Here is a 24931-nt window from a genome sequence, read left to right on the forward strand (position 1 = left end):
GTGTGTGGCGTCGCTGTAAATGTGTGAGGGTGACACTCGTCTTGGTGTTGGGTTTCTGCACCACAGCTGATGTTCTTTTCATTTGTTCTGACAACAGAGACCTTGGCAGCGATGCTGTTTTGCCTCAAGCAATATTTTATTTTTTTAAACAGTGATGCAAACAGGTGATGTGTGCATATTTCTGCAGGTGCAGTTAGTGTTTCACAACTCTGTGTTTCGAGTTAGGCTGGTGAGGAGAAGCTCCCACAGAGGAATTTCATTGTGATCATTTAGTGACATAGAACTGTTTTAATAAAGGTGATTGACAGGTTTGAAAATGATTGCGCTTAAAGCGGCGTCCTTAAAAGGCATGCAGTCTGGTTCCAGAGGACATCTTCCCTCGAGGCTTTTCTCTGTTTTAACAACAGAGCCAGGGTAAGATGGAGAAAAATGAAAAACACTTTAGGATTTAGAGCTAACAATGCAGCTGGCAGTTCAGAGATGCTGAAACGGTTGGTTGTAAAACAGGATCCAGTTTAATCAGGCTCTGGGAAGCTTATACACACTGGTTGGGCTGTCCAAGCATAAGGAAACTATTAGAATTACAGGAAAATTGTGAAGTTACATAAGGAGAATGAATTGATAGGGAGCGGATGATTATGTGATGAGGGAAAATAAAATTGGGAGGCATGGCTTCAGTATAAATATTTGGAAAAGGCGGAAGGGGTTGGCCTGCGACTGTCTGTGACTCGTAAACCGCGATGGAAAATGGGCTTCAGTCGGTAAAAGAAAACTTATGGAGTGAATCAGTTGGAAACTTTGACTCCAGCTCACAGTGGATGTCCCTTAGTTTGCCTCTTATCAAGGCTGACCCGACTGAGCGTGCTCTGTGTGTGTGCTCGTCACACAAAACAGCCTCATATATTATTAACTCCTGCAGATAGTCTGCAGCTGGCAAGGAAAGCAGAGAGCAAGTTTCTGTAGGGCAAAACCAGTGGAGTTACTTGATCTGTGGACAAAGAGGACAAAACTTATTTTTAACAGCGTCAGAGCTCCTCGTGCTGCCAGAGTTACAGCTTTTACTTTTAAAAGAAGTGCAACTTAAACGTGAATATATGAGAAACAGAGAGAGGAATTGTAAAAGTGCAGAGGAAAAAGGGGGAGGGAAAGAGTGCCGGAGTGAGAGAGATCAGCCACTTCTGCCAGAGGACTGAGTCACAGAGCAGAGCGAGGTGTGCTCTTTCACTCGTGTCTTGTAAAAGTCGCGGACAACTTAGCTGCAGCGCTCGTTTTAAAGTCCGGGGTGACACCACACCCCTAGACGCTCCCCTACTCCTCCCCTTTACTCCCCCCCTCCACCTTACCTTCCAACTCCCCCCCCGCCGCTACCCTCCCCAACCCTCCCACCTTTCAGAGCCTGGGACTCTCCACTTTGTACCAGGCCCGATGCCGGCAAGCCCCCCTGGAAATGTGTTCCCAGCCCTTGTGGCTGTGGGCCACATCGTTACCTTGATCGTTTTCTGGCAGTGGAGAGTACGCAAGAAGCAAGGTAAGAAAAGCTTGAAAAACTCATCGCTTCAAGGCTTGCGCAGGGAGAGCTGACGGCGAGATCGGCAGATCAAAGATTTTCCTTTGCAAACAGTTTGTTGCCGGCAGTCCTGTTCTGTCGTCTCTACTCTCTTTCGTCCTCTGTGTTTTTGCAGCACACGCTCCTCTCTCTCTCTTCCTCACTGCCCCCCCTCCTTTTTTTCCCCTCACACATCTCGGTTTCCTGTGCTATGGAGATGTTGCGATTAACCCTGTAAATGCTGGCTGGAAGGTGATGACGTCCGAAGAGCTGGAGTATTCTTGTGGAGAATGGGGTTTCGGCTTAGTCAGAGCTCTGACGGGCACTCCTCAGCTTCAGCTTTGCTCCTAAGTTGCAGTTTTTCCCTTCTGAAAACTATTCCATCATTTTTTTTTCCATCTTTGTTAAGATCTGGCTAAAGATCTATGTGTGCAGCTCTCTTAAAGTGACTGGATATAACTTTAATCTCTCCACTTTACAGACCTACCCCAGTTGTGGAGGCTGCTGTATTGTTAAAATGCTGGTTCAACCTGTTTCATCTTGGCACACTGGCGTTGTTAGGTTAACCATATCCTTTTGTTAACCAATCTTGCTGCAAGCATAGAAGAGTTACACGATGTTCAACTAAACTATGCAGCCTGAAGGTTGGTTGCATACTCTTTAATGTCATGACACACTCCTCAGGAAGGCCCACGTTATTGTTGACACAGCTTAACACTGTGGTGGTTGTCAGACACACCCCTGCAGGTGACACACCCTGAGGTGCTTTAAAGAATTTTTGACTGACAGTCTGCAGGTAAAAGAGAGAACAATTGTTGTTTTGTTTTTTTATTTTGTTTTGTCTTTCAAATGGGAAACCTGTTTGGCACTTTAAAACAACCGTGCACATTTACTGGATAATCTATTTGCACATAAAATAGCCTTTACATGAAATCTCTCTCACCTAAATACGTTTTAAAAAACAAAACTAACATTTTGAAATAGTTGGCTGTTAAAGCTAAATTAGAGCACTACTGTACTATTATCTGACCAGTGCTCTCAGCTGTAAACTACACAATCAGGTTGTAGTTGGGTGGAGCAAGACACGCCTTGAGTAGATAAGAGCAGTTTTCACAACATTCCTCACATTGTTGTGAGCAGATGAATGATTTTCAAAGAATTCTGAAAAGTCTTTCCCCAAAAAGGAAAAGTCCCTGTCCAGAGACTTAATATCCAAAATATGATCAGAACATAAGCAAAACAGGAGAAATTAACAACACATGTATCCTCCTCTCCCTCTGTCTGCGTGACTCGAATGCGTGTGGTCTGTAAATTGCACGCAACTGAAGCCGCGATCAAAGGTTGCCAGGAAGTGCCGTTTGACTGGTAAATCGTGTGCCAACACTGCATTGCAAAACTAGGCCATGTATCATCACTAGCTCCTGTCGATATCAAGGTGCTTTGCATTTGGGGAAATCTGCTTTCAGCTCTGTTCTTGCCGCAGTGCAGACCGTAAGAGCTGCACATCAGGTGTGATCGTATTCCCTCTTTATAGCATATTTCTGGCGGCGGCAAGATCAATATCAGGCTGTCTGTTCATTGTTTACATTACAGATTCAGTCATTCAAGTCAAACATTTCGATTTAAGGACACAACCCGAGTCCACTTGTGTAAGTTGAACTGTAGTTTGCTGGAACACCAAGGTGCCTTTGACACAGGGGGAAGGTGGAAGTAGGTAAAAGGGACTTTACCCAGAGCCAGGTTTAAAAAAAGCTCCGTGCCACAGATGGTGACTGACTAATGGTAGTAAACTCGACACTGAGGACGGTGGCCTGCGTATCCTGGATACAGTCATAACAAACGATCATTTAGATCCTCGGGACGTTAGAAGAATCTAAGTCCTGCTTCATTAGAGGCTCCTGCTCATTTTGATCTGTTCTTTATGATCATTTAATGCCCTTCCCTGTTATTTTTGACTGCGTTTTTTTTTTTTTTTTAACTTTGAGATTTCCTCTAATTGTTTTGTGCAAAGGTCTTTTTAAGACTCTCAAGATTAGGATACTGCATTCCCATCACAATAAAAGTCCTTAACAATATTGTCTAATCCGTTTAGGAAACCACACCCAAATCTGCAACAGTATTAATGGCAGACTCAGACTGGCAGCCGTGTCTGCTAAACCGCGCGCCACAGACAGCACAGCGTAGGATCGGTTTCAGATTTGGTCTCGTGGTGTTCAGCCGTGACTCACTTTCCTGTCTCCTTTCACTGTGGTGGTAATAACAGACTGAGGAGGGAGGACGCCCCGCTGGGCAATAACTGAAAAACGAGAAAACATTCTGTTACTAAAGGACACAAAAACAATAAACAATGCACACCCAGCGTGTCCCTACATGCCCTTCACAATACCCAGCCTAACATAAAACACATTAGTGGTAAACCTCAATAGTAGCTGGGTTCATTGACTGTCATACACAGCATACAGTACAGCGTGTGTCTGCGCTGAGGGAGGGCCTTGGTTCTTATCCTCATCTCTGTCCTCGACTGTTTTTTCTATCTAGGCTGTTGCCGTATTGGCATCATCGTTATTAATGAAAAACAAAGCCACAGCCAATCAGATGCTTTCCGGATTGTACTGCATTCATTCTTTTTCTGCATTCATAATTCTGTCACTTTCGAAAAGATCCACAACACCACACAACACCACCTAACCATGTCAGAGCCTCCGCCATGTTTTACAGTTTTACAACAGACACTGTTGCACTGCTCTCCTGACGTCTTCAAGACCTGTTGCCACTGATTTTCAGTCTGGTTCTTGAGTAATTTAATCATAATAAAAATAATTTAGAAATAATAATTTGTCATATCTCAGCCTTTCCCCACCTTCCTTAAGAATGGCTTCCTGACAGCCACCATTCACTGAGAACATTTCTGATGAGCTTCACTGAACAACAGTTGCATCAATTGAAGTCCAGATGCATCTATTTCACACCTGTCAACGTGTTGTCTTTGGTATTTTCCATAGATTAATGTAAAGAAATGGGAACTCACTCAGGCTGCTAGTAACAAAGTGCCTAAAGAAACAGTTTAAAACTTTGTTTTAGACACATCACTAGTTAATCCCGTGAGTTACTACTGGTATTATTTTATTGCTTAATCAGAAGTTTTGTTACCAGATTGTACCTTAACCCGCCCCCAATTAAAAGAAATATAACTTCTTCATAAATTAATTCATGGTCATGGCAGTTGGATTCTGTCACATGCGGATTAACGAGGAGCCAGCACCTTTTCAGTTATGTGAAGTATTTCTTAAAGTTGCGCAAAAACGGAGAGAAAATGAGCCTCCTGTGTCGGGGATATTTACGAGGCACAGCTGTTATGGATGTGAAGGGAATGTGATGATTTATTACCGGGGGTAATGTGCGCTCTGCCCTCCTGTGAACAGTCACTGCGAGACAATGCACAGAACCGTCTGTCACCGCCTGCAAGTTTCGCGCCTTCCCAGAAGTCATTCCTGTTTCTGCTTTGCATTTATGGGGCTGTCGGGGGTGTATGTTATGCAATCTTGTGAAAGGTACAGTTATCACGCGTGTTAAAATAAGGACGCGGTGTGCAGTGTCTCTCCGCGGCGCGTCTCAATGGCACAAGTCGTCTGACGGATCGGAGGAGGATGGAGCAGCCGGCAGCTCGCCACTTCTTCTCGCTAAACAAAACGAGTGGGTTGGGCTTGTGACAAAGAGTCTGCAATCTGACTCGACCCTGTTTTTTCTCCTCCATGTGGCTCTCATAGAGTACAGAGCGAAGTTTGGAGGGCTGGTACTACACACGCGAGAAACCCACGAGTGAGGGGGGCGTTTTCGAGAAAGTCCAGCGCGCTCCGCGTTTACGCGCGGCACAAACAAACCGGGATGGCCGAAGTGGACGATACGGCGCAGGCTGCCCGGCCGTCCTGGTACGGCGGGCTGGAGCGGGGATTTCTTTATCGACGGACTAATTACATCCATGAAATGAACTGCAGCGAAGTGGGGTCTCATCTGTACAGCCGAATGTGTTGCGCAGGTAGGTCCGATCACTGCGCCGCTCTATCCATCGCTCAGTGACTGTAATAGGAGGAGGCTCTGCTTGGGAGGGGCTGCTGGGGTGCTGATGGTGGTAATGTTAACCTTTTCCGTTCCTCCACCCATGATACAGCAAGCCCTGAGGGCCAAAACAGTGGACGTCCAGAACTAGATGATTGAAATTAGAGATGCTTAAAACTATTTTTTAATTATTTCGTTTTTATTGTGATTTATTTCCCGCATTTAGAAAACAAACCTCACCCTGAGATAATCAGCTTTAAAGTCTTCATTCAGGCACCACAAAATCGATGTGACACAACAGATAAACACTGGCGTGTGCCATGGTCAATACCATCCTGTTTGCTGCTGTGTACAGGCAACACTGCTCATATCTGCGTCCCTATTCAAATTCAGTAAATATATCAATGGTATTTTAGACATATATAGGATTCAAAACTTGGAGAATGTTGTTTATTAGTAACATCAGTGATGAAAGTCTGATAATTAATTACTTTCCCACTGAGCAGATGATAAACTGTAAATCAGTTCGTCAACAGAAAGTTAATTTTGGATACTAAATCGTTTATTTAAGCATTTTTAGGTAAAAATAACTAAAAACCCTGTCAGCTTCCAGCTTCTTAAATCTTTAATTTTTAAGCCCTTTAAATGTCTCACGTTTGGCTCTTTTCAAATGTCTGCACTGGGCAGAGGTCTGTTATCTGAGAAAAGTTGATTTTACGATAACGAGGTTACTTCATGTCCTTGTATGCAGCTTCTTGACTCGATCATTTGTCTTGACGTTTGAATATAAAAGCGACTGAGTGACTCAGTACACAGTTAATTTGTCACTCTCCGGCTCACCCTGAATATTCTACAGGAATGGAAACTGTACTTGGTGTTTGTGTTTACCCTCTGATGACGCCCTGTGAATGTGTCATGTGTTTTGTGGACTTTGGCATTTTCAGTTCTAAGCAGAAATCCACTTTCCCCCTGCACTCGGGTGTTTCCCCAGATGTTCTGGGCCAAAATGGTGTTCTGATGGACTCTCAGCTTCTGTGTGTTTTTACTATGTTGTCACGGCAACCATGTACACAACACACTTTTCCCACACACAAAAATCATTTGCCCACTGACATATGTAAACACTGCAGGGCCCCAAGTGACCTTGAGCTTTCTTACCAGTAGTCTCAGGTCTCTTTAGGAGCACACAGGGATGATTGGAGCTACTAGTTGTTGTGACATTAAAATGGATTATGGCTTTAAATATTCAGCTTCCCATGTTTTGTGCTGTAGCCTTTCGACCAGAAGGGGGAGACAAACTGTGCTGAGCAGCAGTTTTCACATATGAAGATCATAAATCCAACAATTATCCAGTTCTCATCTGTTCATAACCACAAGATTGTAAACACCATGTGTGGCTGATTACGCATGTTTTTGTGCACAAAGTGCTTGCAAGTGATGCTGATATTGCAAAAGTGATGCTGAAACATAATACGAGCAAGTTTAAATGCAGCTCTAAATTGCAGTGGTGGTCAGGACATATTCCTGTGTCGCCTTTGGGGTTATTAAGTTATTTTTCCAGCTGTGTTTGCTTTTTAAAAGGAATTCATTATACCGTTCAGGTATAATAGCAGACACTACCCGGTCGTCTTCTCTGACATGTGCATGTTTTCGTGCACTTGTCATTGTCAGCTCTGGGTTGGATCTGCCCCACCATGCCCTGGGGCTTTGGCAGAGTTTCTTCGCAAGTCATCCAGCATTCGTACCATCATGAACCCTAACAGGACCTGCGAACCAGATGATACAAGGTGTTGATTAACATTCCTGTCCTCAGTGGGACTGACATCGCGTGCTGTCTCTTGCAAAAAACACAAATAGGGGTGTGTTTTTTATTTTATTTTTAAAATTCTTTTAGGAGAGAGGCGGCTCCCCCTGTCTGTGAGGAGGGTCGGCTCGCCCTCAGCAGGAATTTACAGACTTAACACGCTGAGCTGTCACCTTAAAACTCCTATCAGCTCTCACTGCTCAGGATTATCGCTGTGTGTTATCAAGGACAGGGAAAGGAGGAATATCCACACAATGCTGCACTGTGTGCACCAGAGCGTCATTTAGATACTGGATAAGACAACTGTTTTGCAGTCTTAGAATTGAGGTGCAAAAAAGCGCTTATATCTCTTTGCCACCTTTAAAGCATTTTAGCAAACTGAGCTTTAAATGAATAAATCTAGTTAATTCAATGCCGAGTTTGATTACACCAGGATTTGTTCAAAGAAGCACAAATTTAGCTTCCAGTGCTTTCATGTCTTAAAACAAATACAGTTTAGCAAGTTTGGAAACTGGAAGTGATTACTTGCGGTTTTCAGTTCTTAAGCCTGCAGACAAATACTCTTTGCATTTGAAATTGAAAACTATAATCCACAGATTTTAGATTTTAGTGTGTCGATCAAAAGCCATTTTGCACAAATTATGTTTAGCTAATTTTAGCGTTTCTGCCTAGAGTCTTTGCTTTTGTTTGTAGCCCGTTGGCGTTCAGGGTCTGTTTAAAGTCTGAAGGTGCAGTCAAGGAAGCTTTCATGCCTCAGGTCCCAACAAGTCACCTCCCTTTATAGGCATCCAAAAAAATTCCTTTTCTTTACAGTGTTATGTCGGTAACTGCACGTAAAATTGGTGTTTTGCAGGGTGAAAGGTGTTGAAGGTATTTTAGTGTGGAGGTGCTATTTGTGATCACCTGGAACCAAATGGAAAAACAAATTCTGCACCCAGTTTTTCAGGGATGTTTGACAGAAGTTATTTGCATGAAGAAGATGCAAATGATTGTTGTCATGTGCACACACTGTTCAGTCTATCCATGCGGAGCCACAATAGCTGCTTTGTGTCTCGGATAATTTTCTACTGTCTGATGCTTGTCCACCCCCTCCATCCCACACCCTCTTTTTTTTTTTTTTTTTGGTTTGTGGTATTGAACTGGCACGACAGGGTATTGGAGGTCCATCCAAGGGAAAATAGTCTAAATCAAATGCTTCAAATAAAACTGAAGTCCTGCAGTTTGTTCTCATTATTCTTTCTGGTGCTGAATTGTATCCCGAAGACGGCTCCCTCGGTGCCTTTTATTCCTTAATTATCTCCTGATGGTGGAAGAGCTTTCATGCTCGAGGTTTTCTTGTGATTGTACTGTTTGGGGAAATAGCTGAGGACGTTCTTTCTGATGCCTCCTGGCTTCGGCTGTGTGCTCGGGACAAGTTTTTCCATTGATGCTTTGTGGCGTTGTGGTATGTCCCGCCACTCTGCCTCTGACCACACGCTGGTTGGTCAGAGGCACCGCTAGCTTGAGCAGTGGAGTTCAGTTGGGGTTAACAAGCTTCAGTGGTCCGTTTCTGTACAGCTTAGTCTAAATGAGGGAATGTCTCCTGTTCTGGATTAGTGATCTGTGGGGTCTTTGTGAAAATGAATCTTTGAAAATGAATCTTAGTGCAATAGTTAGCTGTAGCTACAAGATGAGTGGGATTCTAAACTGTTTTTTTTTTTAATCCTCAAATTAAACAGAAAATAAAATTAAAAGTGCAAAGAATAATGTAAATTGAGGTCTGAGCTCTGGTTTGGGTGGGTGCTGTGTGAGGGTTTTTTCATGGGTGGGGTCTGGGTGTAGATAACAGGGCTGAACCAGGAGGAGAATCTTCCCTGCAGACCTCTCTGTGGTGAATGTCTCTGACATTGCTGCCTGCAGGCAGGCATTTTGCAAGAGGTGGTGAAAAAAAATGTGGCGTTGAATGTCAGAGACAGCAAATGGAGATAGGGAGAAGAAAGGGAGCAAGTTCAGGAACTGAATCGGTGGCTTGAACACTCCCACTTAACTCCAGGAGCCCTCAGTGAGAAGCAGTGTTTCAGGCAATAAGAAAAAGTAGAAGTACACAACATCATCGCCTCTGAACCTGCAGAGGCTTCCGTGTGGTTTTGATAGCTGGCAGCATTGCGATGGAGCAGAGATTCAGAGCCTACTCCTCTGATAGTATGGGTAGTGATGGGGTGTTCGTAGAGGAGTCCTACTACCAGGGGGTGCTCAGGGCCATGGACCACAGAAAAGGTAGAGTTTATTCCAGCAGTGCTGCATTTTTGAGCTTTGTGTTTTTCTGCAGTTGCATTCTTTGGTTTGAAAATGGTTCAGTCTGTATATTAGCTCTTGGCTTGGCTTTGTTGTTTCGTGTATTACGTAAAAGTCCAAAAGTTGTGTCTGGATGTCTGAATTTGCAAAGAGTCAAGTCCGGAGCCTCTCTTTTAACAGATGGGCCACACCCCTTTTTGTGTCACATCTTTTCCTTTTTTATTTTTACTGGTGAACGTTCCTGTCAGACAGAAGAAATCTGTTTTGCTTTAATGTGAAATCCTAATTTGAGGTTTTGCAGCACAGATAAAATGTAGCCTGTTAAAAAGACGTTTGAAGTGACAGAGCCACTGAAATTCTTTAGAAGAAAGAGAGCACCCTATTTTGAGCATTGCAACAAGTCCGTGTAATAACATTCAACATCCCAGTTGCAGGATTTGGCAATGTGACTCATCCATGCACACTGTTTTTCAGGTGATCTAATATCTTGCACCTTTTTTTGTCACAAGGTGAACATATAAATCTGGGCTAAATCTGCAGCCTCAGGCTACAAAACTCAGCCAAGAAAACGCATTATTAGTCAGAGAGATCAGTAGATCTTGTGTTTCAGTGTGATGTATTCAGCCTGGTTATTTTAGGAATTTTTAGTGCTCCTTTCAGCCGACCTGAGAAACAGAAGTATCCCGAGCTGCTACATTTCATTTGTGCAGAAACGCATCTTTTATGTTTCGTAACACGTGTCCAACGTGTTTGCAAAGCCATATATGAAAAGCCCGAAATCAAAACCAGTGAAAAAGCAGAACTCATCTGTCTGCTTTTGAGGTTTATTTCACTTCTCTGTTGAGACCGCCTCGTGCGTGAGTGTGCCTGTGAGTCATGGACATAAAGCCACCGTGATTTGGGCGTTGGTGCCACGGGATGTCCTCTTCTTTGGTTCCCTCTTCATCTGATCACTTCTGTTAGCTTTGATCACAGAGCAGATAATACTATCAACTTCTTTACAGCATGTCACTGATGAGGAAAAAAACATTTGAACATTAAACATTTGTTTTGGTGAACTGCTCTGTATTTGACAAGCACCCTCATCGCCAACTGAAGCACTGCACCGAAGAGGTGAAGTGTACGTTTGATGGTTATCTCTTCAAGTGGCTGCTTAGATGGCAAAATTTAGGAAAAGCATTGCATATTATATGTTTGATACCTACTAGTATATGATAGGCTTGTTGGGAATAATCTGATTATGAAACGACTACAGCATTGCAGGCTGAAACATGTTCCAGCTGAGGTGCTGCTCCAGATGATGACAGAGATAATCTATTCAGTGTTCCCCTGATAAGCAGGGAATTCTTTGTTTTGCTGCAGTAAGTCTTCTGTAATGTGCTGTCCCTATTGGGCATCAGATGTCCGTGTCTGAGTCAAAGTCACATGTGACTTTTTGTTCTGTCCCTGGGCAAAACAAATATGTCTCACACTGTTTGTGACTCTGGGATGAAAAAACAGATAAAAAAGATTTGAAAGAGTTTTGCTGGAGGTTTTAATCTGAAGCAGGGCCATAAAGGCGGTTTAGGCTCAATAAACACAAATTATATTTAGTTTCGGCCATCATGTATCCAGGCCTATGGGTTAGATCAGCGGTCCCCAACCTTTTTTGTGCCACAGACCGGCCTTTAAGGTGTCGCGGATAAATACAACAAAATAAAATCATACGACCAAGACAAAAACTGTGGTGTTTTGTAAACATAATAATAAACGCGAATTCACTGTGTAATTGTGTAACTTTATTAGCAACGTCCTCCTGAAAAGTGGCAACAACATTGAGAGTAACATGCTCTCTGGTCACTATGGTAATGCGTAAATATTTCTTTCAAAATAAGACGCACAACTACCGAGTTAACAATAAAACCTCTGAAAACCATGAATTTCACCCCTGAGCCTCAAGACTCGCGGCCCGGTACCAAACGACTCACTGACCGGTACCGGTCCGTGGCCCGGGGGTTGGGGACCGCTGGGTTAGATGGCTGTATGTAGATGGTGGGCAATGCATGTACTTCTGTGCAAAAGTCACAGCCCTAAAAGTTTGGGAATCATTGTTTCAGACTTCTCAAGCTTGATATGGATGTAGTTCCCGTGTCTGTGAGTTATTCAAGGAAACTAGCCTTTGATGAGTATGATATTTAAAGTGATTATCTGCCATTAAGCTAGCATGCAAAAAAGAATGACTCCTCCTGTCTGCTGGCAGGTTAGACAGTCGTAAAGTAGTTTGTTTTGGAAAAGCCAAATACAAGATTTCTTTTTGGGGGTTTTTAATAATTGTGCTTATGGTTTGTTTCCGTAAGTCTGGACCACTGAGTTTGTAATACATGATTAGTGATAGTTGTTAAAAATGCAAAATCCCTTAAATTAGCACCATAAATTAAACAGAGTGTATATTTGCTGTGTTTCCACAGATGAACGGGACAGAGTTCAGAAAAAGACCTTCACAAAATGGGTCAACAAGCACCTTGTGAAGGTAAGTTCTGCTTCAAACAACCCTCACCCATGAAAATACATACATTTCACTGCAGATAGATTAAAAATCTCCAAAAACCTATTAAAATGTTTAAGTTTACGTCATGTGGAGTTTATAACTCAACTGTAATTCTCCATGGTAGGTAAAAAGGTCTCCTGCTGTCCTCAAATAACACCAAAAAGCTGGACTTTCTTTCATATCCCATCTGGTTTTAATAACTTAAATTACACAAAAACGTTTTCTTAGGAGATGCGGCGCTATCTGATCTCACTGCTGGGAAACATTACCTGAAGATAAAACTGGAAGAGAATCTGAAACTAAATCAGATTTAGATTCTCCACACCTCCTTTTAAAAGCTTTGGAAAAGGTGAACAACAGATACAATAGCAACCGCGCTCTTTCCGTTAACTGTATGCATGTGAGGGGGTGAGTCACACGCACCTGGCCTCACTTTAGCTTGGCGCTCGGGAAGAGCGGTATCGTTGCCTGGGCTCGGTCAGGTTACGCATCTGGAATCCAGATGGTCGGGGCGGCTCATCAGGACTGTGCAGGGGGACAGGAAACTCCAGGACTCCACGTTGAATTAGTATTTGATTCAGTGTGAGGCGATCAGTGTGAAATACGTCTGAAACAACACTCAACAAATGTTCTGACCCTTACCCTTAAAAGGAAATGCTTCTAACTAGGTGAGGAGCAAAGTCCTGTTACAGTAAGAAATATTTTTGGTAGCTATCACTTAGCAGATTATCCCGACTAAAACAGCTTTCATAATAGCAATAATTAAACTGATTTATTAAGCATAACACCAAGATAATAACTGGTTTCAGCTTCTTAAATCTGATTTGCTGCCCATAAATTTTACAGTCAACATAAATTTAACATATCTTAGTTTTGCACCGATGGTCTGACAAAATGAGTGATTTAATATCTAATAGATATTTTCAGTTCTGGGAACTTGTGGTTCTCTGTGTAATTCAGAGGATAATCAAGTGATTAGCAAGATATAGGAGCCCTGAGTTTCAGTTCACGTCAATTTAGATTTAGCCAAATCACAACAACGTCTCTAGGCGTGTTATGCTGGAAAGTAATGGAGAAAACCTAGAGAAGGCCCCTATGAGCAGCACTAAGTAATGTGGGAAGGAAAGAACAGTGCAGAGCCAGGTTCTGGGAGGAGCAGCCATCTGCTGTGACGGAAAAGAAAAAGGAGAGCTTAGAAAGATACGAAAAAACACACACTGAAAGTGAGAGAAGACACAGTCTAATGCGAGGCAGCAGTGGTAGATAAAAACCTTGACAGAAATGCTCAGTGCATCATGGGAAGTCCACTTGCAGCCTAAGCCTAGAGCAGCATCAATAAGGGATGGCTCAGGGTCACCTGATCCATCCTTAACCACAAACTCCAAAATGAAAGTTTTTTTAAAATGTGGAGGGAGTCTGTCTCAGTAAAATGTAAGAACATTTTGAACTAATGAGCTACTGGTTCGTAATTTTTATGTAGTAATTCGAAATAAGAATAATTTAAAATGTATTTTTGCTGCCTTAAAACGTAATGATTACTTGTAATGAAATGATTTCATGGGTGCCTTTAGTTCGTTAGTTTATTCCGAGCGACCGTCCAAAACCTAAGGAAAGTCCAAATTGAATTTTCACATCTATGACATAAGACAGGAAATGTTTACATTTGAGTCATTTTATGAGTCACTGTGTTACTCATAAGTGGAGAAGGCAGGGATTTCTTAAAAGAATCCTTTAAAAAAAACAAAAAACTTGTCATATGTCATGTTGCTATGACAACAGGAAACTAATAAAGAAATAAAACGCTAACTTTGTATGTTGGAATCTCAGGTTTCTAGCATTAGCAGGTGTTATATTTCTATAAGCAGATTGGTTCTGTCTCATAATTATTTTTTAAATAGCTGAAGTATAAACGTGGCCAAAGATTTAAATAATGAAGTCAGCGTGAGTCAAAAGCTCAGACCCAAGACTGCTGTAAACACTCAGCTTTAAGCATTTTTCTGCTCTTGGCTCCTTTTGATGTTAATAAGAGCTCCTATCCTTATATGATCATCTATGTGCCTGAGGCCCCGCCCACCTGAGGATCACACCTACTGTTTGCAAAGAGCAGCCTAACAGAAGAAAGTTGCTTTTGATCAGGTTATATTAAACAAGTTATTTTTAATATTTAATTTAAAATTGAACCATCGATTAGGGAAAGAAAAAAAACCAGTCCTATCTGGGCGGTGTCAGCTGGACCTTGTTGCGTCTCTACAACACTTTCATGTTGATGAATCCTTGTTTTAACACGGGAAGTGAAACGTGTTAAAGAATGTCTGCTGACGTCCATGTGTATCCTGTGATACCGGGCTCCGTCCAAGATGACTCCCAGGCTTTGTCCATAGTCACTGTTTATTTCTCGGGTAATCCTTCTGATTTGGGTCCAAAAGACTTCAGGCAGTCTGGCCCTCGAGTCACTTTGGACTCATGGTCACAACAGAGTCATGAGATTAAACTATGAGGCCTGTAAGTCTCACGGTCAGCTGTCTGATAAATGCTATCTACTGTAGCTTGTTTTACACTTCACTTCAGATTGTGAGGAATGAAAAACAGATGCTGTTCTGTGTTTTATAAATCCTTTTTAGCTGGGTCAATCCCACTGAAACCAGTGCAGATCATAGAGAACTAAAGTACATATAATAAAATTAATACAGCGACATGCACATGTTTCTTTAGTTTGAGGGATAGAAGGAATCAAATTAAAGAATTTGAAACGGAAAGCAGCTGACTGTCCTTGTTTATCCATCAAATCACACCATCTGTCTCGCTGTTCCCACTGTCCTTTTATGTTTTACATCTTCTCACATCAAACTGTTTCTTCTTTCCATCCTTCACCCTGTCCTCCTGTTCTTTCCCACCAGCACTGGAAGGCAGAGGTAGGTGCTGTCTGTGAGCAGAGAGCTGCGTGGACACACACACACATTTGTTCCTCCCTGCATGTTTGTGTTGATATTTTTACCCTCCCTTGCCCTCTCTCCCTTTCATCCACCCTCTTTTACTGCTAACCTCTGATCCTTCCCCTCGCTGACTTCAGCTCTTTTCTGTCTACTTTTGGAGCATTTTCTGCAGTGCAGCATGTGTCTGCATGTTCTTTGGCTACAACAGCTCAAAAGTGTAACTACAAATAATAGTAAGGAGCACCCCTTTTATTACTGTGGCAGGTAATAAAAGGGGTGAAATCCTTAAAAAGCCAGAGCAAATTGCTTCTGCAGAAGGCAGAGGGTAAAAGCAGTCCCCCCACTGTTGTGTGTTCACGTTTTTCTTTTTATCTTAATTTGTTTGTAGATGAGATTTGTGAGTTATAAAGTTACATTTTGTTTTCCGTTGTCAACTGTGAGGAACTCTCAGCAACTGTTTGTGTCGTGTGCAGTGATTCAGCACTGGTGCTGACATCATGGGAGTCTGAATGAAAAAATAATGTCCCTGTATGCATCAATACTGATAAAACTGGTTTCTTTCCTTTCTTTCCAGGCCCAGCGACACATCACTGACCTGTACGAGGACCTCAGAGATGGACACAACCTCATCTCCCTGTTGGAGGTGCTCTCTGGAGAGACTCTGGTAAGCTTTTGGTGGTATTTCACTTCCGATATTAGAATTTGTGCTTCTTCTGTAACCCCCTTGTCTTGTCTAGGCATTTCTTATCATCCCAGCTCTACTGCCCTACTCAGCGTATTTGCTGTAATCTTTGTTCTACTGTCCAGTCTACTCATTGTTAATTCAACCGCTTTAAATGTTTATAAGGCAGATATTACTCTGGATTTCTTCTTTCCACTTCTGCATGTGTTGACTTTAATTCTTTAGAGATTTTTGGACATTTCAGTACATGCTGAGGCTGTGCACACTCTTTTACTTTACTTAGCTTAGCACTAGTCTTTTTGGGAACACACCTTCTGGTGATGTAACCTTAAAACACTAATTTCATTCTTTGCTTCCATCGTTTAACCTCTCTGCACTGACTTGTTTGATCCCTGGTTTTTCCTTTGTCTAATTCCTGTTTGCTGACCTTTGCCCTGACCTTTCCCCCTTTGCCTCTGCCTTCCTCTCTTGCGATGCTCTTGCTGTGGTAGCCGAGGGAACGTGACGTTGTGAGGAACGTGCGGTTGGTGAGTGGCGCCTGGACTGTGGCTGGCCGCCTCCGCGGGCGTAGCATGTGTCACCACCCCAGGTGGCTGCTGGGTCGTGCATGATGATGGTCACACTCCCTGTGTATTGTCCCTTTCTGTGTCAACATTGTCCTCTTTCATTTTGTCAGTGAGTTGGCAGGTTCAGGAGCCATGATAGGAAACATGTGGTTAAATTGGTGGCTTTATTCAGAATATTTGTAGTAATTATTTTAGCGTTTTCGTAAGTAAACATTAAAGTTAGCTTTCTTTAAGAATAGAAAAGAATAAACTAGAAAAATATACTGTTTTTGTTCTTAATGTAGCTTTATGTCCTTACCTCGTTAAAGGGCTGTATCATAAAAAGTGCAAAGACTCCACCCATAAAAATTAAGAAACATGCCTGATTTAATTTGTCAAGTCTCACCTTCAAGATCTTCTCCTGGTGCACCTCTGGATCACTTCCAGGATGGATGCCACTTTTAGATCACTTCACCATGGAAACCACATTATGACTGCTCGTATTTGTGCATCAGCAGTTTCCCCAAAGACCTCAGTGTGTCAGTATGTTTAGACTTTTCATGTCATGTCTGGTCTCAGATCCAAAGACAATTATATCAATGGAAAATGGCTGAATATACCAGCAGCAGTCATAGCATGTGCTTGTGCAATGAGGATTGATTTTGAAAACATTGCTAGACATTCCTGTTATATAAAGGTTGATTGACTTGGGAGATTTCCAGGATAGAGAGTATGAATTTCTATCTTCTGTTATAATACTTATTTGTAGTTGATTGTCCTTGTCCTTTTAATAACTGTTTATTTTATTATCAGTTTCAAATGGTGGTTTCTTACACTGTAGTGAAATCAAAGTCACTACAACCTAATTCTGCAGCTTAGAACTTGGAACACGAGTGCATGTCAGGATCGCCACTCCTATAATTTCTAAGGCTTAAGAGTTCTTGAACCTTATGGAATCTGCTTGATTGGATTGCACTGCAGCTAAAAACAGAAAAGCAACATTTATCAGTCATCAGTTGACTCGGGGAAAAGTGTAATAATCCATTATCCAGGGAGCAGTGTTTGAAAGGTCTTGGAAAAAAAAGAAGAGTTGTGACTGATGATTGGGAGAATCACTGAGAATGTTTATCATTCATTATCATGCTTTCACCTGCAGACATCTTGGCTGGATCTCTGATGCACTTCAGGGTCTTGTAGGGTCAGCTCTGAACGCTTTGATCACAAACACGCAGAATTTGAATCACACTTCAAATTTGCTTTCTTTTAAATTTAAGTTTTCGAGTCCATGACTGTGAAAATATGTACAGTAGAGAATGGATCTTTGTGTTACTGGAGCCTGAAACACCTGTTCCTCAGTCATGGGGCTTTGCTGTTTGCTGACCTAAAGTGCTCCCTTCACTTCATGTTTGGTCTCATCTGGTCTCTTACAGCCTCGGGAGAAAGGCCGTATGCGCTTCCACAAGCTGCAGAATGTCCAGATCGCCCTGGACTTTCTCAAACACAGACAGGTAGTTAAGAAAAATAACAGTTTCATATTATGTTTTATTTTACTTAGTATTCAGCACAGTAAAAATATTTGTATCCACACCCTTTCAGGTCAAACTGGTCAACATCAGGAATGATGACATTGCAGATGGAAACCCCAAGCTGACCCTTGGCTTGATATGGACCATCATCCTTCACTTCCAGGTAATGTAGGACACTCATAAGTCATTTTGCTGTAAATTACTGTATGGCAGTAAAGCTAATCTAGAAGCAATTGGCAGTCACTATGATAATGCTTCTGGGCAATCTCACGTTAACAAACCAACCTTTACTCAATGAATGTAGAGAGAACTGCAGTTTTTACTGTATATGGAACACAAGAGACACCTATAGAATCACAGGCCAAATCTAATTAAAAAACATAAATTAGATAAATGGGTAAAGGTAATTATTATCCCAAAATTAAGTTTTTTTTTTTGTTCCTTATTAAAACTTTATTTACAAACCACAGCTCTGACTCATTCCACAGCAGGTCTGAACAAACATGCTACTTCATGCTGAGGTTGCCATGATACCATAAATGCAGTGGTTAAAGGACTTAATGATAATTATTAGCAATGATGTTTTCACTCAAATTCATGAATAATTGCACTTAACTGTTCTTTGGAAAGGTATTAATGATTTATCATTATCAGCACGACTGTCGACAGCGACCAGCAACTGATTAGCTGTTAGCATGTCTATGCTAGCTACCTATAATTAATTTGGCTAATAACCAACAATGGGATTAGAGACCACACTTACTATTAGCTTCTCCTATTTCAGTGATGAACTGCACAAAGAAGCCTTCCTGTTATCTAAGGCTATTTTAATATGGCTTGTCTCTGTAACAGCACTCGAACACTTTAGTTCAAAACTTTCTCGATTTTTTTAGCACGAGTAGCAAAGCAAAGCAGCAGACAAACCTTATCTGTACTCTTGCATTTGTGCATAAATACAGTTGGGTCGAGTTTCCTGGCTTAGCTGTTATAAAGAAGCTGATTGTTTGTATTGATGGTGTTTCACTGTTCTGTAGCTTTACAGTCAGGATTTTGTAAGTGCCCTGGCTCTGCTCAAACTCCGAGTTCTCAGCATGTATTCAGCATGAACTGACTGATGCCTGATGGGACAGCTGAGTCGTATCTCCTCAGCTATGATGTGTTTTACTTTTAAACTGCACACTTAATAGATCTGATTATTCCACTGGATGAGTAACATGCGTTTTATACTTCATTGTAATTATTTTGCTTCTGTTTTCTGTTATTAGACGTTTGGCAGAAGATGGATTGTCACATGCCTGTGAATTTCAGATGCATTTTTATAGCTATATAGGTTTCCACCAAACTAAATATAAAGGTTTAACTTCCTATTTCATAACATAAACAGTATAAAATTGCTTATACTGCCTATAGCAACACACGCCACATTGGAAGAATCAGTCGGCAGGCAGATGTCTTCCTCATCTGGGAGAAAAGAGTGGGAGTACTTTCTTTGATGCTGTAATGACTGTGATGTTGAGATGTGCATGTGGGATCAGTCTCTGTGTCCCTCAGTATGACTCAGTGATTCCCATGGGAAAGCTGGCAGGAGACGTGGAAGCTCAGGCCTTCCTCAGAAGCTTTGCAGTGGGGAAAACAGAAATGGTCACTCACTGCTAATCAGTGCATAAAAGGTTGAATATTCTCTTTGCTGTAAAGCAGTAAAGCAAAAAAGTCATCTAGCAGACATTATTTCATCAAAACAAATCCAGAATTTTTTTCAGCACATGCTGTTATTAAAAACAATGGTGAATTTCCTCTGAGCTCCCCAGGTGCAGCTCACAGCTGACTAATGCACACAGGTGATTTGTCTATTAATAAAAAAAATAATGGTCCGGCTTCGTGACAGAGAAAGAGGAACGTTTTAAAACGAGAGGCAGCGAGGGTGGAGGTCCGGTTTCCACCCGCTGTCTGAGTCATATTGTGCCCACGTTGTAGCACAGGGGCTTCCCTCGTCAAGGAAAAATAACATAAGGAAGAAATGCCTTCTTTTTCCATTCTCCACCCTTTCCTGTCAAAAAAATGTAAGTAAAATTATTACTTCTGCTGTGACTCATCAGCCTTCCCCAAAACACTGGAAACGGATTGTGGTGGCGAAGCTGCGCTCGTTCCACTTACACACCATGAAATTTTAGAGCGATGGAAGTCACTTAACCCTAAAACAACCAAATGATTCTAGCGACTAAAACGACCAAGCGAGGTCCTGCAGGAACGCTTACTTTATGATATCCTGAAATTGTTGTAACGGCATTATGATTTTCAAGCATTTTTATGTATGAATATGAATGAACTGGCGACTCCGTAATACTTTTACTTTAATTTGATGTTGATCAAATTGTCATAAATATTTTAAATAATATGTACAGAATAAGTCAAAATATTTAAAAATACAGAAACATCTGAAAAATAGTCAGAACAAGATTCCTAGTTGTAGAATAATTACCAACAATTACAATAAAATCGTTTAAAAAAGCCTACATCTCCATGATGACAAATGAATCCATAAAACTAACATTAGATTGATAAATCCATGGCATGTACATGTTTACTATTGAAAATATCAGAATTGCACATATGATTCCACCTGATCACTTAAAGCTTAATGCATCACCAGCAACTAAAATATAGTAGACTCATCATACTCTTGAATGTTTTCTGGGTCTTATTGTTGTTAAAAGTCAGAAGGTTCTAATACAGAGACAACAAAAACTTGCTGATGTTTTGTTAAATCGTGCAGCAGGTTGTTTTTTCTGCATTGAGAAAAGAGGCAAAAAGAGTTTTCCAAAAGATTTCCTTTAATTGTTACAGCATGTGCGTAGTTTAGGTGAGACCTCCGCCCATCTGGTACGTGAACCAGGCAAACAAATACCAAAAACATTCAAAAGCACCATTTGTACCACACTGGGAAACTTCTGGGTGATGGATTCATGCTAATGGTCACACTCCGTCAAACAGCTTTAAAATGTGAGCAGTAAAATTCATGTCCAGGAGTTCAAAAGCTGAAACTCTAAAAAGTGGTCTATTCTGTCCTTTCTCTTCTTTTATGAAGATCAACCATTTTGCTGTGGGAAACGTTGGTAGCATGCTCGTGTGACTCATAGCTTAGCCTCGCAGCTCTTAAAAAAAGACGTTTCCTGTGGTGTTTCTGCTGCACGGTCCAACTTTCGTTTACAGCTACTGAGACATTTATTGTAAAGTTTTGTTTGGCACAACAACACTGTAACTTTAGAAGATCATCAACTCAGTTGCTCATAAACAATTTCGCTCTAAAATTACTGTTTTCTGCTCGTGTAATTAAAAAGCATCCTCCAAAAAGCGAGCTTAATGGATGTCAGGAGCTCTCCGAGCAAAAGTGCCGTGTAACATTTGAGGTTTAAAATGTGACTCATCTCAAATCTGGAAGAAATGAGCAGGGAAAGTTTTACTCTGCCCTCCAATTAGCATTTCAGTCTCAGTTAATCTTTAAATGTGAAACTCAAGACAAGTTGAAAAATAATAATCATCCCATCCATCCATTTTCTGCCGCTTTCTCCGTGTTCGGGTTGTAAGCAAAGAAGTCTAAGCAGAGACATTAGAGTAAATGTCATCAGCCACCACCTCCAGGTCTTCCAGGAAAAGAAGACCTCTTAATAAATATCACCTTTTAAAATTCCTATTATATAGTGTTGCATCTTTGCTGATTTCTTTAAAGGAAACAAGAACAGGAACAAAATGGTAGTGTACTAGCTAATACCACCTTTGTGCAAGAACTGAATGGGAGAAAGTTGTCTAGAAAAGCCACAGACGAGCTGTGAGCACAGTAACACAAGTCTAACGGATATGAAAGGAGATCTCTGTAGTTCGTATGACTGACTGTTTGCCCGTCTTGCCCTACAGATCTCAGATATTCAGGTGAACGGTCAGTCGGACGACATGACGGCCAAAGAGAAGCTGCTGCTGTGGTCTCAGAGGATGGTGGAGGGATACCAGGGCCTGCGCTGCGACAACTTCACCGGCAGCTGGAGGGATGGCAAGCTGTTCAACGCCATCATACACAAACACAGGTGAGCAGCATCCTCAGTGAGGTGTTTTGATTTTAACTCGGCCTTGCGTGAATAGAAATCATGGCCATTTGTAGCACAGAGGTGTTTTTCAAGCGTCACAGACACATTTTCTAGTTGGAAAGACTTGCCTGGACTTGGGGATCTTGTAACACCGCAGGCAGGAATTTTACACGTTTAACCTTTTGCATATTTCACGTTGTTGTTTCTTCCTTTATTTATCGGCATAGATCCAGGCAGCAATCCTAAATTCATATTTGAATTTGGCATTCGTGCAGTGTTGGACTTGTCAGGACACAAATATGGAACACTTACTATAAATCAAACATTAAGAGAAAAGTCAAGGGAGACTTCATTCATTCATTCTGAATTCAGATATTTTGTAACTAAAAACATTTCCTTAAACTCCAGTATTTAACATTTATGAGTTACATCTAAATGCATGATTTTCAGCAAACTGTAACTTTATTAGTATAATTTCATTAGTTAAATTATGTATTTTTGTTTGCTTCTTTAATGCTATGATTTACTGGGACACTTAATTTAACTTGTGAGCTCTTATTAAGTCCACCTGTGCGTGCCTTGCTGTGAAGGAGGTACAATAACTGAAGCAGTAATAAACTGTCTCTTCAGATATTCTGTTATGATATCTTTACTTTTCTTTTTCCTTTTTTTGTGCATCGTTTTGCACATGCTGCTTGTGCTTGAGTCACAACTGAAGAATTTGTGTTGACAGATACCTTAACAGTTGGTGATTAAATACAGTAATTAACACTTGCACAGTAAATGCTTTTAAAAGCACTCAATTTTACTTTCAGGCACAATAAACAGCTTTTAAATAAGGTAGTTTAGGCTAAAATGTGTCAGACGCTGTACTGTACGGCATAAAAGGATGCTTTAAAAACCATCTGTGGTCAGTTTGTGCAAAGCTATTTAAGTTTCTATAAGAGTAGAAAAGACGTATATAAAAGGATATAATTGACCATGTGGCTTGCAGGAGTTTTTATTGGATGTAACATAACTTCCAAAGAAGCTTAATCAGATTTTCTGCTGTTCAACATGTCCCAAACAATCTCTGGTTCATCAAAATAAGGTTAAATAGAAAGTAATTCGGATGGAAATGCTTTATTTTGTTGTATGTATGAGTAAAAAATAGAACAAAATAAACCATTTGCTGCTGTTCAAAACTGTCACTATAAGAAGTGTCGTGACTTTAAGTGTACTACAGCTGCCGTTGTCCTTGTCAGTAAGGAAACTGGTGTTTAACAGCCACCCATCAAACCCGAAGGAGGTGACTATACGCTCGAAACATGTACTTTGGGTGGAGTGCCACTTTGATTCTGTTTGCACAAACCTCCAGCTCCTGCAGCACATGGCAGACAAAACAGCACACTATTAGAAAGTCGACTTGAGCTGGCATTATTCTGTGAAATAAGAGACAGAACGGGTGTATCATATTAAATTGAGGAAAAAAGGGCTGCCCTGGAGGTGGAGGCTTGGCAGGTTACAGCAAAACGCTAGCACTCGAACTCCTCTGCCACAGTTTCTTTCTTGGTAGAGGAAGAGAAGGATGTGCTGAGGACTGCAGTGAGGACTCTAAAAAAACAAAATAAGAAAACGGACAATAACTATTTGGATCCCAGCAGGAAGCGGCAAGACTGGAATTTCTAACTGGTTTCCATTGCGTCACGTTTTGGGTTTTTTTTTTAATTAGCTTCTGCTTTTGCAAAATCAAAGCTTGGAAACTTGGCTCTTACTACGATGCACAGCCTGAAGAGAAAGTTCCGCTCGAAGAGGCGTCTGAACAGCGCCTCCAGCAGCACGTTGGGCTCCCTCAGTGACCTGGATGAGCGGGTGATCATGTTCTGTGAGGATGTTCCCACCGAGAGCTCATTTGACTCGGGTCAAAGCTCGCACAGCTTATGTGCCCGCCCCAGTCGAGGCTCCCAGAGCGAGGAGCAGGAGCTAGGATCAGAGCGTCACGTCATGCACCTGAGCAGAGAAAGACACTCCTACAGACAGGCGCGCTATGGTGACAGAGAACCCCAAAAGGAGTACTACATACAGAGAGTTGTGGAAGTGTATGGAGAATTTACTGGATATTCTGTGTCCTTATGCAACCTTTCTCTCTGAAGTTTATTGGATTTTGATCCCTTAAGATGCTCTGAGCTTGTTCCCGCATGTTATTACATTGCGGTAAACTTCCTGGCAAAGTGCACAGAGAAAAAAAACTGTCTGTGTTGTTTAATTTTAATCTTCATTGTGGTAGCAAGTCTTGTCTTTGCCTGCCCTTCATATTGTAATAGAGATACTAGACGTGACCAGCTAGCCTCCAGCAACTTGACTCATGAAATATGTAACTTGTATCATTTTAACCTGTCAATAGAGCTTCAGAGATTATTTATCAATTAGTGTTTTCATGAAAAAAATGGGATTATTAAATAGTTTTCAGAAGCATTTTTGCTGATATTTATACTGAAAACCGATATTTTTTGCACATTTTAGGGCATTTTTTATAATTTAACACTCAGATTAAGCCCAACCTTGTTAATTAACCTCATGTTTTCTTGCCGTCATCTATCATTTAAATCAAATCTGGATCAGCAGTAATAAAGTGTATTGCTCTGATTCCGCTCACTGTTCTTCCTGGCTGATTACTGCCTGCAGACCCTCTCTGATCGATATGAGTCAAGTGTACCGACAGTCCAACCAGCAGAACCTGGAGCAGGCCTTCAGCGTGGCAGAGAGAGAGCTGGGTGTCACCAGACTGCTGGACCCCGAAGGTGAGCACAGTCACCCTCAAACATTTAGTTTAGGGAACACTTAAGCATGAGTTTAGTCACTTTTAATTGTAGGCAAAGCGTTTTCCCTTTCCTTTAATTCTCCTGCCTGCACTGCTGTACGAGTGGAAATCTACGTATTAGCTGTTAATAGTTTGATATTTATATGCTGCAAAACAGGA

At 41.5% G+C, this 24931-nt stretch overlaps 1 protein-coding gene across 18 annotated transcripts in view; it reads left to right on the top strand.

The window, feature by feature from the left end:
• Window positions 1–24931, top strand: part of pleca (plectin a) — a 105035-nt gene that overhangs the window by 57299 nt on the left and 22805 nt on the right. For 8 of the 18 annotated variants that reach the window (XM_026156754.1, XM_026156756.1, XM_026156760.1 and 5 more), the window contains 8 exons: window positions 12128–12189; window positions 15105–15119; window positions 15715–15804; window positions 16314–16349; window positions 17798–17875; window positions 17964–18056; window positions 21806–21972; window positions 24637–24752. In XM_026156754.1, coding sequence (XP_026012539.1) covers window positions 12128–12189; window positions 15105–15119; window positions 15715–15804; window positions 16314–16349; window positions 17798–17875; window positions 17964–18056; window positions 21806–21972; window positions 24637–24752 — 657 coding nt within the window. Of the gene's footprint in view, window positions 1–3; window positions 1529–4625; window positions 5583–9224; window positions 9663–12127; window positions 12190–15104; window positions 15120–15714; window positions 15805–16313; window positions 16350–17797; window positions 17876–17963; window positions 18057–21805; window positions 21973–24636; window positions 24753–24931 lie in introns of those variants that run through there. The other 10 variants (XM_026156768.1, XM_026156772.1, XM_026156758.1 and 7 more) reach the window with 8 other exon arrangements.

This window comes from Astatotilapia calliptera, chromosome 22 (genome assembly GCF_900246225.1).
Source record: "Astatotilapia calliptera chromosome 22, fAstCal1.2, whole genome shotgun sequence".
Taxonomy (NCBI): domain Eukaryota; kingdom Metazoa; phylum Chordata; class Actinopteri; order Cichliformes; family Cichlidae; genus Astatotilapia; species Astatotilapia calliptera.